Raw genomic sequence first — 15,194 nt, 5'->3', positions numbered from 1 at the left:
CTTAGTGAGGATATCTGGTGCCTGTCCTAATACACACTATGTTTAAAAGCATGAAAGAGAAGCAATTAGCATGCTCATGAGAGGGAACAGGAGAATGATATTCCAAGCTCAAGCAATGGGATGAAAAAAAAGGGAAAGTGCCAAATACCAATGAATGTGAAAAAATACTGTATTATATAGCTTCTTTCCCTCTAGTTTCTAAGACAACAGTTGAAGTGATTGGCAGTTTGATGTGAAGCACACCTTTGAAAAATAATCTGAGAGATTGTCAGTGTAACTAATGCTTACAAACATTGTGCAGTCATGCCAAAAAAAGGACCAAAGTGGCTTTACTCAGATGGTTCTGAATAATGGCTTACCGCTGCATACTTGGTGTCTCGGGCCAGGAAAGATTGAAAGAAATTCTATAGCAAATTGGGGCAGAGGACAGAACAAAATAATTAAATATATAGAAGGAAGAATATCTGGTTCATTTATCCTCACTTAAAAAGTAGTGTATTACTCTAACTTTCAAATTCTCAGGCAGTAAGTGGAAGATTGGAAAAATGCCTTTTTAGTGGTTTTTTTTTTTTTTTGCTGGGGGGAGGATCTTTCATACAATGCTAATTTACAGAATTCAGGAACTCTAAGTAGGAGCTGCTACCTTTCCATATAGGTAGAAATGTTTGGATTTTAGCTAAATCCTCACAAAACTGTTTTGGAGTAGGAGGAATAATAGATTATATCATCTCGAGTGGACAAGAGAGCTTGTGATTTATCTCTTACCAAAAACTTAGAAATCTCAATTAAATGACAAGTTGTTACTATGTGAAGCCATTAAAACTGAAAGGAATTCAAAAATTTTAGTTAATATAATATATAATATAATATAATAATAATGTTCAGAGTGTTTATCTGTGTCTACAATCAAAGTGTTGAGGAACAAGTTAAACAGCTTTGGAGTGCACCAGAAGCTTTGGAACACGCTCCCTGCTGAAATAAGAGCCTCCCCATCTCTGACAACTTTTAAAAAGTCTTTCTAGGCACATCTGTTCACACAAGCTTTTAATTAAATACTGTTTTAATAGTTTTAACATTGTTTTAAAATATTGTTTTAAAAATCTCAAACTGTTGTAATGTTTTACCTTTTTCTGTTATCATTTATTTTGTTTTAACTAATGTTTTGAGTTTTTCGGTTGTCATTTGTTTTGCTTTGTTGTAAAGCGCCCAGAGATGTAAGTTTGGGGCAGTATAAAAATGTATTAAATAAATAAACAAACTATAACACAGAAACCAATTAAGGAGCTCTATGATAGCAATAGCAATAGCACTTACATTTATATACCGCTCTATAGCCGAAGCTCTCTAAGTGGTTTACAATGATTTAGCATATTGCCCCCAACATTCTGGGTACTCATTTTACCAACCTCGGAAGGATGGAAGGCTGAGTCAACCTTGAGCCCCTGGTCAGGATCAAACTTGTAACCTTCTGGTTACAGGGCGGCAGTTTTACCACTGCGCCACCAGGGGCTCTAGTGAGCAATATATTGCCAGTGCTTGTCAGGCACATTCTAAGGAGTACTGTTTCCATTAATCATTTTAGATTATTTCTAAATGCGCCTCAAAGACAGAGAGATTACAGCCTAATCCTAAACAAGTTTACTCAGAAACTTAATCCCACTCAGAACTCACTCCAAAGTAAGTGTGCACAGGATTGCAATCATTAAGATCATAATACTCACCTGTCTACTGGAGTTGATGTATTTTCAATAAAACTAATAACTTTTTCTTTCACATTTACAGATTTAGTCTTCAAAGCCACTGTCATCTTGTTTACTAAGGACTTGACACCCTTCCCATCACTTGAACCATTAGGGGAATCGCCCTATAACAGTAATTTCTCTGATTAATGACCGTAAAATAATATCTGAACTCTAATTTAACACACTGCCATGTTTCTGCTTGAGATGGCGACACAAGCTAGGTAAGGAGATCTATTCAATACAATAGATACTACTGTAAGAAAACAATTGCTTTTGTTGACACCTAATTGTGCAGGCACAATATTATCCTATATCATAAAAGGCTAAAGTGTGCGGCCGTGCTGCCCGTGTCTTTTTGGACTGTTCTGGGCATGCGCAGAGCGCATGCCCAGATCGGCCCAAAAAGATACAGCCACCCAGACACAGGCGGCCATGTTGGCCCGAACGGCCCATGCAAGTGCTGCTGCGGCCGCCCGATTCTTCCTTCCCCGCTCCCCCCCCACATGATTAAGGGCCTAAATGGCCCATGAAATTACCGCCATGGACGCCGCCGCCGCTGACCGCCCTCCCGCCCTCCCAGCTGCCCGATTCCTCCAATCCCGCTCCCCCGCCACATTATTAAGGGCCAAACTGGCCCATGAATTTGCTGCCGCGGCTGCCGCTGCCAACCGCCCGCCCCCCCTCCAAGATGCCCGAGTCTTCCTTACCCGGAAAAAAGCATAATCAGAGCAGGAAAGAGGAGCTCGCTAGCAGAGCTCCTCTCTCTGCAAAGCCTCTTCCCAAACTGGCGCTTTGGCCGCAAAGGACGCCTATTGCTTTCTGATTCAGAAGGTATGCAACTTATTTATTCTGAACATTTATTTCCTAAGAATGAACCCTAAAAGAGGGCTCTCAGAGCATCTCATAGCAGTTTTAAAAATAATAAAAACACCAATAAGAATTGGTGCAATGGTGCCCTGAAATATACACTTTATTAAAATAAAAGAATGAGGAAAATATCAGAGGAACCTCTATTAAACTACCTTATATATATATATATATATATATATATATATATATATATATATATATATATATATATTGCTGACTGCTAATGGAGCATGTGGATAAGCATATGGCCTGTGCAAGCTGCCATCAAGGGTGGGGGAGGATTTGGAAGTGTTGCGAGGGACGGCAAGGTACACCCAAAAAGTTTTGTTTGCGGGGAGGGAGCCCAGACCTTCCCCAGAACCAAAAACCACTCCCAACAAAGCAGAGATTTTATACACTTTGCAGCCACAAAGTGCTTGAGCAAAAGTTCCAACAGGGTTTTCTTCTCCTTTTAAATCAACAGGGCACAGCCAATAATACTGCAGATTTGGTGGGGAGTACAGAATAAGAGAAAGAGTTGGGGAAGTGGGGTGAAGGTAGCAAGGAAAACAGAGCAAGCCATTTTGACAAGATTCTCCCATTTCAGTTTCCTACTACTCTGAAATGACCTATTCTGTTCCAACTAAACCAATATGAAATTTCAGTTCTGATGTAATATTTTCATCATGGTTCCAGTACTGTGTAATTTGATCTGCAAAACCTTGTTGGCAAGAGATTCAGATGGCACATTGCATGAGGCAAAAAACCTGTCATGCCTCTAACCATTCCAAAATTTAAAAGCCTGATCTGACACAGTGCTTTCAACAGCTATATAATTCAATTTAAAAGTACACTCACATCAACTAAGGAATTAATACTACTTTTTGAGCCTGAAGTACTGGCAATCCAGTGGCCATATCCATTTTCTGGTCCTTCCACATTAATGTCTGCCAAGTGCTGTTGCAGTGCTGTGAGAGGGGACAGGGACATATTTGTCAATACAACAATACTGCTTGTACTTTTTACTTGTGATAAGATGCCCACTAATGCCAGCTTGTTGTAATCAAACTGTTATACAAATGCACAAATACATATAGAAACAACAATAGGAAAATGCACTCTATAAAGTATCAGAAACATTCTGTTCTCTTATAGCACGTAAATGGAAATGTGCTGAACCTGAACCTTAGCAGGCATTGCTAATTTTGATCAAGGAAGCACAACACTGAAACTCAGAATGCAACAAGGGGAAAATATTGTTTTTATGGAAGACTGGTAAACAGTGGGCATTAAATCCCTGAACAGAGATAAGCCAAACAAATAAAAAACAATTTGTCTGCATTAAGTACTCTCAATGAACCTGCAGTCCAATTCGAAGGATCCTTGGGTCTTATTCTTAAATGAATAAGCAGTCAGATTGGAGAAGTGAAGGAGTGCCCTTTAGCGTCTTTCGGTCCTTTTGTTTAATCTCTTTACATTGAAGGAGTTATCCTCTCAGTTATCCTGACTTGTCTTTAGGGATGTCTCTAGCATGAGGCAAACTGAGGTGATGGTCTAAGGCACCAAGTGCAGGTACCCAGCCTGTGCCTGTTATGAGCATCACGTCACCGGCTTGCTATTGGTCACTGCCACTGCCCTTCATTCTCTCCACTATTGTGCCACCCCCCTTCCACCTCTCTCACTCAGTCCTGTTCCCTCTTCCTGGGTGTCCTGTTCCAGCCCTACTCCTTGGGCCAGAGCCTCTTTCCTCTCCTCTCCCCATCCTTCCCCCCAGCATGCACTCTGCCTGTGCCTGTCTGCCAGCTCAAAAATAGGCAGCATCTGACTTTACCCGCCCACTCCATCTATTGGCGCTGTCTCAATTGCTAGCCCATCCATCACCGCCACCCTGGCCAGTACCACCCTGAAGTTGAAAGTGCAATGCTAGGGCGACAGTGGTAGTGATGAATGGGTATCTTCGCTCATGAGCTACAATTTAGCTTCATTTTGGCTAAACCTAGGATAGGGCTACCTGGAAATTCATCAAGTATCCCTGTTTGCTCCCCACTCTTACCCCTGCTTGGGCCCTGAGTTGAATTCAATAGTGTGGAAATACCACAGAAAGCATGGAGGAGCCATGTGAAATTTCAGGACTGGGGAAAGAACACCCCAAAATAATACAAAGAAGCAGGGGCAGTCTTTTCATAATGTAGCAGAAAGAGAAATTACTTCATTATAAACAGAACAGTCACTAGAGGTGGAGGACAGATGGAGGGGAAACTACAAATAGTATTCAAATCCTCCACCACAGCATCTACAAACTAACCACAGCAAAGCTACCTAATAACAAACATACGATTGTGCAGTCTACATACAAAAACTGTACAAGAAAATGAATACTAGCCTTCCAATTGACAGAATCCTAGCAAATCTGAATTGTAAAAAACTAATACAAAAGACATTTACAAACTATGAAGACAAACGTGATTAAATACAACTCTTACCCATAAATCCTCCTTTAGCAATGCTTACATATTCTTTATTTTTCTGAAACAAGAAGATTGGAAATAACTCTGGTAATATGAACAATTTTGGTTTCTTCCAGAGCAATCAGATCTTTCCTGCCTATTTCAGAAATGTGAAATAGCCTCAGAATTGCTTTAAATGGTTTTAATCTGGCTTTAATAAGCATTATATAAAATGATGAACACAACTTGCTGATCAAACTATTATTTAGTCTGGAGATCTGAATATCAATTAGAAATTTAAAATGTTAAAAGCTCAGAAATACAAACCACCTCACACTTCAATTCTGAAAGCATTTTATTTGGGATTTAGTCGGATTTCAGTGGCACCCACTTCCATGTAGGTTTGCCAGAAACATTAGTGATGTTCCAACAGCAAAAATTGTGTATTTGCTGTTGTGGATAGGTGTCCCAAATAAAGAACAGGCTTTTAAACAGTTACTGCAGAGACACAATGTATTGCATCCTAACTTGTACAAGTGAAACAAAGTTCACGAATGGGATCTTTCCTATCCCTTCCTCCTCAGTACAGCCCCTAACGCCCTCTGAAATAGCTCCTGGGGTGGGGTGAGGTGTGGGGGCTACAAGAGGGGGAATTGCTAGAAATTGTGTGGATGCACCTTCTGCGAAAGAACCACTTTGAGGACCTTTTTGCTGAAAAGTGGTATATAAATAAATTGTAACAGACTCTCAAGAGAGGCTTTGTTGGTCTTGCAGGAGGCTGCTATAAGAAGAAGAGATGGGGAAGTTTATTCACAGAAGGTACCTATGCCTGATTTCTGGGAACTCCCCCTGAACTTCATCACACCCCTTTCTTGAGTGTCCCCCGCCCCAACACTCCAGAAAGGCTTTAGGAGGTGGTACTGGGGCAGGGAGGATCCCAGGCATGAGCTTCATTCTGCTCACACAAGTTAAGATCCAGTCCAATGACTTCTTGTGCAAGATATTTAATGGCTAAACCAATAGCACTGAACAAGGAGTAATGCACAATACTCTGGTGCTTTGACCATCAATGAAAATAATTAAGAAGGTTTTGCACATCCGTGTGTGCTTAGGATGAGAATTTTGCACGATGCAGAGGTGACAGATTAGAAAACAAATTTGTTTATACAGAACACATAATACTTTAGATGTACCTGTAAGAAGTGTGCTAGCACCATGTTCATATACATATCCTCCTCTTCCCGGCCACTTCCCATGAAACAAAGGTGCTCTCCCCCAGCTATTGAGCCAGATTCAATAGACTGCTTTTGTGCTTCTAACAAGGACTTCACAGACTGGGCAAATTCTGATGGATTTTGGAGCATCTACAGAACAAGTCAAAGAGCAGACAACTTTAAATCTATCAGCTGTATACAAGAATTACATGGACATATATAAGCAAGACAAAAAATGTGTTTTGCTCAATAGAAATAGCTTGCAGAATTAAAGTTTCTATAAACCATTTCATTTTTCTAAATAGAGATTAGCCTGTGTTTTAAAAAAAAAAGTAATGATGAACACAAGCTCTCAATTATGATCAAAATGGACCTCATTAAATCAAAGGCAACAATGGTTCATACTTTCCCAAGGAAAACTAAAAGAAAAACTAAAGGCAGATATTGTGGCTTAAGTTTATTTTAATCACAATTCCGAAGGCAAAATAAAGAGAATTTGTGGAACTAGGCCTGCATATGACAAAGTTTCCCAAAAGGGTTTCTACATAAAAGCCAAATAATAAAAAGATTATTCCAGAAGTCACCCTGGATGAGATTAAGGATATGACTGGTTATGCTCTTTCCTATAATCCAAATACAGTACTTTTTGGTTATTTAAAAATTTATTTATAGACGATGCTTTGGAATTAAAAACTTGTTTATAAGCTGCAGTTAGAATTTGCACTGTGGCCTCTTGGAAATCTTGTGGACCACCTTCCATTTTGGATTAGTTTAACCTAATTTGGACACTAGCCCTAATGACAAAGCATTAAGAGACTGAAAGAAGGCGCATCAAACAGCAAGTTTGTATTCAGCACAGTGGAAGGTACAGATAACTGTACTCTTGCTCTTGCAGCTGTATCTTTGGGTTTTTTTAAGCCTACTTTCCAGTAGGCTTATGAGATCACCCAGCATTCCATGCGTGTGTCCCCCACTATCAACTTCACAATGCCTGGAACAATATGAACCAAATTGGATACAGTTGGAGGGACACCTCAAAGGCGTAGTTTGTGATGGTTGGTTTCCACTCCAATTCAATGTGGTGAATGCATAAACATTTGAAGTGCAATTGGACTAACCTGTGAACCACCTAACTGATTTGAACCAAATTTCCTACAGGTGTAGGGACTCATTGGGATGCAGTAGCGGCTGGTGGGTACTGGAGCAGGAGGGGCAGGGGAGAACTGGGTCACGAAGGCAGAAGCCTTCCCCACCAACCGCCACCTTTCATCCACACCAGTGAGCTTGGGTATTTACCTAAGCCTGCCAGCATTGAGCGAAAAAGAAAGAAAAAAAGCAGAAAAGCAGGGGTAAAAGTAGAACACACAAAGGCAGGATGTAGGATGGGGGGAAGAAGGCAGAAAGCAAAAAAGTTAGGGCAAAAAGCAGGGAGAAAGGCAGAAAGGAATGGCAAAAGGCAGAAAGAGCGACAGAAGGGAGAAAGTAGGAATTGCATTCCACATCCCACCAAACAAGCTAGTAAAAGATCAGACTTATCAGCAGCCAAGGAATCCTACAGAGCAGGGAGCTTCTTAGAGCCCATCCTCCTCTGCCTGCTCTTTTGGTCTTACTGGTTGGAGCAGCTGCTTATTAAGCTGCTCTAGCCAATCTGATTCCTAGGGGGCTCCTCCTGGCACTGCCCCCAGGAAGAAGGGGAAAAATATATTTTAAAAATACTCCCTGAATCAACCAGTAATAATTTTTAATCCATATTTTAGTTCTTCCTGGGGGTAGTGCCACGAGGAGCCCCCGAGGAATAAGACTGGCCGGAGCAGTTTGAGTAGCAGCTGTTCCAGCCAGTAAGACCAAAACAAGAAGTTACAGGCAGGGGAGGAGGGACTGGAAGAAGCTCCTTAGGAGCATAGGAAGCTGCCATATCCTGAGTCAGACCATTGGTCTATCTAGCTCAGTATTGTCTACACAGACTGGCAGCAGCTTCTCCAAGGTTGCAGGCAGGAATCTCTCTCAGCCCTATCTTGGGGATGCCAGAGAAGGAACTTGGAACCTAGATGCGCTTCCCAGAGCAGCTCCATCCCCTGAGGGGAATATCTTCCGGTGCTTACACTTCTAGTCTCCCTTTCATATGCAACCAGGGCAGACCCTGCTTAGCTTAAGGGGACAAGTCATGCTTGCTACCACAAACCAGCTCCCTTCCCCTGCTCTGAGCTTCAGAGCTCTTCTCCTTGCTCTGAAGGTTTAGCTGCTGGTAAGTCTGATCCTTTATTAGCGTGTTTGTTTTTGTTGGGAGGGAGGCACTACCCCTTCTGCCCTTACTGACCAGCCTCCACTGCTGGGACGGCTCAAGGGCATAGTCTGTAATGATGTCATCCACCCTGATTCAAGATGGCCAACATGTGAACATTTGAGGTGCAAGTGGGAACCCATTTGGACCAAATTTGGTACAGTTGTAGGAACACATAGGAACACCTCAAACGCATAGTTTTATGATGTCATCCACCCCTATTCAAGATGGTGGACGCATGAACATTTGAGGCACAAGTGGGCTAACTTGTGAACTGCCTAATCAATATGGACCAAATTTAGTCCAGTTGTAAAGTAAAGGTAAAGTTGTGCAGTCGACTCGGAGTCGACTCCTGGTAACCACAGAGCCACGTGGTTTTCTTTGGTAGAATATAGGAGGGGTTTTCCATTGCCATCTCCTGCACAGTATGAGATGTTGCCTTTCAGCATCTTCCTATATCGGTGCTGCCACCCAGCAGGGTTTTGAACTGGCAACCTCTTGCTCCCTAGGCAAGTTACTTCCTTGCTGTGCTACGTCCAGTTGTAGAGATAGTATAAGGGAAGTTTTTATTTATTTAACAAATTTTTATACTGCCTAAAACTTACGTCTCTGGGCAGTTTACAAAGTAGACAGATTAGTTCTTACTAGAACTTGTTTCTTTTGCCAGAATCCCTGTGTGTATCCTGCATCTTTCCCCCTTACTCTCTGTATGGACTGGGGTGCCCTCACTCACCAGAACTGGAGAGCCTCCAAGAACATTTAAGGGGACCAACTTGAGAGCTATTTAACAGCAAGTTTATATTTGTTATATGTACATACAGATTATTTTGGTAAAAGTTGCACTTTTCATAATATAAAAAATTCCAGTGATCCACACTGCTATCAACCATCACAACTACCAAAGTTGTGTGGATTGTAAAGGAGTGGAGCAGGCCTCATCCAGATGTATGTCAGCTAAGCTGGAAGAAGTCACAGAAGAACTCATACCTTCACTTGCAGTTGCTTGTGTCAATCGCACTCCCTGAATTCATTTTAGTATGTTCCTTTCAATATGAGGGCTGGACCAAGAGAGCAACAATTCTCAAGTAAATTTTATATCACTTGGGGACAGTTTTATAGGTACTTCAGAAAAGCCCCCACATGGGATCTCAATATCTCTTAAATGGAATGTACCTCTTAAATAATGTACACAGTAAAAAATGTACACAAAAACACAGTTTTTTATTTCATGCATATGTTCTTCCTGAATTTTTAGTTTATATTTATATTTTATTGTTAGCAATTGCTAGTTAAGTCTTTGATTGGTACTGTATGTGATTGGTTTTTTTTCTTTTTTGTTTTCTAGCAACTGTTAACCTCTTGTAGGATTCCTTTTATTCTACCATTTCTAGTTGATTTGTAAGCTGTGGGTTGTAAATAAATATATTAATAAACCACAGTAACTCAAGTGCAGCTGCAAAGGTCTTAAGTCTACAATTTTTAACAAACTACATTTTAGGAAAATACTCAAGCAACAAATGAAGACTTTTAAAGTTAATTCAAAATCCTCCTATGATCCAGTAACTACTTTTCTGTAGGGATGTGTATGAACTTTGGTCTGTGCCCTGGTTTGAAGCTGAACTTATTCAGCGGGTCGGGTATGGCACCAGTGGTGGGAGGCAGGCGGCAAGCAACACCTTTAAAAGTGAGGACAGCAGGTCCTTACCTGCTCCACACATCAGTGGTGGCCATGTGTGTGTGCCAGTGCAGCACCACTGCCACGCATGGGCTTATGGGGGAAATGCCTCTGCGGCAAGAAACTGCTTGGAGCAGCGGTGAAGCAGGTAAAAGACCTGCTGTCCTCACTTTCAAAGGTGCCACATGCCACACTCAATCCACCAAACCGGTATGGCTTCAAACCAGTGCATGAACCAAGGTTGTCTGATGATCTACTTGTCTGATGAACTGTTTGATGCTTTAATTTTCACGGTTAGTTAGTAACAGGTCATTTCAAAGAAGTTCATGTCTGGTTTGGAAATGGGAGGGGAAATTCAACCCACAGAGAGAAACTTACCAAGTCTGAGTCTAAATGAAATGCGGTTGATAAATGTCCAGCATTGTACTGTTCTGCAGGGCGACAATCCACCACAAAGAACCGTACTCCATCCTGAAACAAGAACATTTTATTCAAGTCAGTTTTTAAAAAGTAAATTCAGAAGTATTTGTGTATGTCCCTATTAGGGTTAGTTTTCTTTCATGCTAAAGAAAAGAGTCTAGATTCAAAAGCTACTTTGAGCACAACTAAAGACCTGGGGATACTCAAAATATTTTTTTACATTTTTCTTTGAGCATCTAGCCCTTATGGCATTTCACAGATTGCTTTTGAAACTCATAATAAATTTCAAAAAGCAGTCTACAGTCTGGTGGGCCTTGTGCACTCTGTTCAAGAAACTGAAGTTCAACGCCTGTTGTACAACCATAACTATCAGCATAGTTTTGGGGATCTTGGTCAGGGAGTTCTTACTAGTTATGAAAAAACTGCCTTCAATAAAAGTTACTGTAAAAAATGATATGCAATTCCATTACATTAAATTATTGTATTTACCTGAATAGAAGGTGACTCTGAATGTAAGACGATGCCTTAAAATATTTTATTATTATTTATTTATTTAGTACATTTATATACTGCCCCATTAAAAAAAAAAATCAGCAATCACTTCTTTACCAACAATCCTATATAATAAAAGGCTAAGTGAGTGGCCATGGCCTTGGAACGTTGGGGATCTGCGTTCCTGCCTCCCTGGGCTGTTCTGGGCCTGCGCGAAGCGCAGGCCCAGAACAGCCCAAGGGAGTCCAGACCCCCAACGCCAGTGTTCCAAAGCCACCAAACACTCGACCTCCTGCCGTCGCCCGCCCGCCCTCCAACACCGTTCCGGGCCCACCGGCGGCCATTTCGCCCCTATCCCCGGCCTGACATGCGGCCGGATCGCTGTCTGCCCGCCCGCCCACCCACCCTCCATCACTGCCCCAGCCACCAAACACTCGACCTCCTGCCGCCGCGGCCATTACAGCCGGATCGCTGTCTGCCTGCCCGCCCGCCCGCCTGCCATCACTGTCCCGCCCTCACCTACGGCCATTTCGCACCCAACACTGCCATTGGCTGCCCGCCCGCCCTCCCTCCCTCCCAACTGCTGAGCCCTCCTTACCCCGGCCATGTCTGTCGGGCAAAAAACCCCTAAAATTCAGAGAGACAGAGGAGCTTGCAAGCAGAGCTCCTCTCTTTGCAACGGCTCTGCCCGAACTGACACTATGGCCGTAAAGGATGCAATAGGCGTCCTTTGTGTCCAAACTGACAGTACGGGCAGAGGCTTTGCAAGAGAGAGGAGCTCTGCTTGCGAGCACCTCTCTCACTGAAATTTGTGTTTCTCTGTGTTTCTCGAGATGGGTGCGCTATTCGTAGCACTGCGGGTATGCAAGACACTCAGGCAGGGGGCGCGAGACGATGGGAAAGCAGACCAGCGAGGAGGATGGATGGTGCAAGCGACTGCCTGGAATTAATCCCGCGTTTGTTCACTCTCTTTGGCTGTTTCTCGCCCTCCTTCCTAATCTCTCTAGCTTGCCTTGCCAGGTTTGACCTATTCACTAGGACTGAGATGCAAGGATGGAACTGTGAAGCATTTTGTGCCAAGGAGAAGCACCACAGAAATAATATACTGGAGGCCACTGATTGGCAGCAAGTTCAAGATACAAAAGCTGAGTTAGCAGATTTTCTGTCCATACCCTCCATGTCCTGTTTTCCGCCCAGAGAGAGAGGGGAAGGAGTTAGGGAGGGAGACAGGACAATAGAAAGATGGAAAGAAGGAAGGAAAGAAAAGAGAGAGCAGGGAAGGAAAAGGACAAAAGAAACAAGGAGGTAGGGAGGGAAAGTAGGAAAGAGAGACGTGAGGAAGGAAGAAGGAAGAAGAAGGAGAAAGGAGTGAGGGAGAGGGGGGAAAGGGGGGGAGGGAGGAGCACCCAGCCCCAAAGAGCGAGCCCGTTAAAGGGAAAAAAAGGAAAAGAGAAAGAAAACAGAAAGATGGGAGTGAGAAGAGGTGGAATAAAGGAAAGAGACGGAGAGGGAGAGAGAAGAAAGGAAGGAAAGGAAACAGAGAAAGAGGGAGAGAAAAGGAAGGAGTGAAAGAGAGAGAGAGAAAGAAAAATGGAACTGAGGGCAAAAGAGAGAGGGAGAAAGAATAAAGGAAACAACAACAACAACAAAAGGTACTAGCACCCGTTATTTTAACGGGCTTAAAAATGCTAGTTCTTAATATGTAACAACTGAAACGGTCAATATGGACGTCACATAGATATAGATATATACATAATATATTGTATGTTAGTCCAATAGTTCACTAAATAGGTAGAGTCTCTTCAAAAACAGTTTAAAATTGTTGTTATAACCTAGCAAACACAGATCCTATAAGGATATTTTGGAAACTGCCATTATCATTCAATCCTGTTGAGAACACAGAGTTTAAAAAGAAAAGGATGGTGTGGAAAATTCAAAATAATAAATTTTTGGTTTTGTGGTAAGTATTAAGGATCAGTTCTATTACAATCAAAAAGTTCTAAAAAGGCATTAAAATAGGTTGCTCACATCAGTGGCGGATCCAGTCCACCAGCAGCCTGTGTCCAGCCGTGGCGGCCGCCCCGCTCCCCGTGGCTGACGTCAGACACGGGGTCCCGCGTCAGACATCTGATGTGGGGGCCCGCATCAGATGCAGGGGGCGTGGTCTGGCTCCCGAACTGAGCTGCGCAGTTCCATTTGGGAGTTAGGGCCAGGCCAGCACTGCGTTTGCTGTGTGGCCAGGAATGGCTCTTCCCTGCCTTAAAGGCAGGGAAGAGCTGCTCCTGGCCACACTGTGAATGCAGCGCTGGCCATTTAACTTCCAAACGGGGCTACGTGGCCCCAGTCGGGAGCTAAACCAGCACCCTCCGTGTCTGGCGTCAGATGCGGGCGGCATGTCTGGAGCCACGCTCGCAGCCCGATTGGCGACGGCCCGAGTTCTTTGAACCTGTTTGCCCAATGGTGGCCCCGCCCTTGGCTCACATGTAACTGATGATCTGGTAGTGATCCGTTGACATCCATTTGAATGGGTTCTGCACCTGTGTTGAAGCCTGTCAGTGTGGAGTACCACAGCTCCTCTTGGCTCTTGCGCCCCGCCCCACATGATCATGTCACTATTTAAGGCAGGAAGAAACACCAACACTTTAGTTCCTTAGAGACTGCCGGAGCAGTAGAACATCTCTGAAGCAATACTGCAGAGGGGAGGTTCAGGAGGGTCTAATGGATGTCAATGGATCACTACCAGATCATCAATTACAGGTGAGCAACCTGTTTATCTGGTGTGGGATCTGTTGAATCCATTAGAAGGGGTGTTTGGTTAGCTCTTAAAGGAGGAGGGAGCAGTAGTGTCACTGTAACACCCTTTTGAGAACACCTCTCCCAAAATTTGCCTCCATTGCAGAACACAAGTCAATGGCATAGTGCTTCACGAAGGACTGTTTTGAGAACCAGCTTGCAGCCCTACAAATGTCCCAAAATGATATGCAAGATATATGAGCCATATATGACACCATAAGCTCTGGTTGAATGTACCTTGATGGACTTAGGTGGCTATACTTTTTGTAACCTATAAGTCAATAAGATTACCTCTACTAGCCAGTGGGATAGCTTCTGCCTTGACAAGGCCTGACCCTAGAACTTCCTTTGTAGGATACGAACAGCCTTTTTGTCTTTCTGATTGTCTTTGTTCTTGATAGGTAAGCCCTTCGGACATCCAGGAAAGGCAGGGCCTTTTCAAGAGCTGTGCTTGGAGAGCTGAAGAAGATAGGTAGCATGATGTCTTGGTTTATGTGAAAATTTGTCATAATCTTAGGTAGGAAAATAATGTCAGGACATAGCAATACCTTATCTGGGTAGAAGCATGCATAAGGTACATCCATCCTCAGGGCTGTAAGTTCACTCACCCTGCAGGCAGTTGTGATTGCCACCAAGAAGGCAGTCTTCAGAGAAACCAGCTTCAGGCTAGCTGTAGCCTGGGGCTCAAAGGGCATGCCTGTCAGAGCCAAAAGGACCAAGGATATATTCCATTGATTCAGTGGCTGTCTTACTAGAGGATACAGATTGGTGAGACCCTTCAGAAAACCCTTGCAGCTGGGGTGGGAAAATAGTGCCTTTCTATCCCATCCCGGGTGTCTAGCTGAGATCGCTGCTAAATGAACCTTTATGGAGACATTAGAAAGCAGGGAGGTCTTCAGCATGGATTAGGTACAGGAGGACCTGGCGGACAGTAGTTTTCAGAGGTCAAAAGCCATTTGAGGCTGCATAGCAAGTGAACCTTTTCCATTTACTAGCATAGTTTCTCCTAGTGGAAGGCTTCCTCTGGTTTAGTAGGATTTTATCGAGAAGCCTATCTTCCATGCTGTTAGCTGTAAAGTGGGCACCTCTGGGTGCACTACCTGACCATTTTCTCATGACAGAAGATCTTGGCACCGAGGAAGCCTCCTCTATGTGTGGTTTGACAGTTCGAGTATATGTGGAAACCATGGTTGCCGAGGTCACCATGGAGTGATCAGGATGCATTTAACTTGACAGATCAGAATACGTGCCACCACTCTCCATACAAGTGGTAGAGGAGGA

General features: G+C 43.2%; 1 protein-coding gene across 3 annotated transcripts in view; it reads right to left on the bottom strand.

Annotated features, from left to right (window-relative positions):
• Positions 1-15,194, bottom strand: part of TBC1D23 (TBC1 domain family member 23) — a 57,565-nt gene that overhangs the window by 10,325 nt on the left and 32,046 nt on the right. For 2 of the 3 annotated variants that reach the window (XM_053308617.1, XM_053308619.1), the window contains exons 10-15: positions 10,587-10,679; positions 6,232-6,402; positions 5,075-5,117; positions 3,450-3,559; positions 1,722-1,864; positions 360-404 (exon numbers count right to left, since the gene is read on the bottom strand). In XM_053308617.1, the coding sequence (XP_053164592.1) occupies positions 360-404; positions 1,722-1,864; positions 3,450-3,559; positions 5,075-5,117; positions 6,232-6,402; positions 10,587-10,679 (605 nt within the window). The remainder of the gene's footprint in view (positions 1-359; positions 405-1,721; positions 1,865-3,449; positions 3,560-5,074; positions 5,118-6,231; positions 6,403-10,586; positions 10,680-15,194) is intronic. The other variant, XM_053308618.1, reaches the window with a different exon arrangement.

This window comes from Hemicordylus capensis, chromosome 3 (genome assembly GCF_027244095.1).
Source record: "Hemicordylus capensis ecotype Gifberg chromosome 3, rHemCap1.1.pri, whole genome shotgun sequence".
NCBI lineage: Eukaryota > Metazoa > Chordata > Lepidosauria > Squamata > Cordylidae > Hemicordylus > Hemicordylus capensis.
The sequence above is the reverse complement of the archived record's forward strand: the minus strand, read 5'-3'. Positions and strand labels throughout refer to the sequence as shown.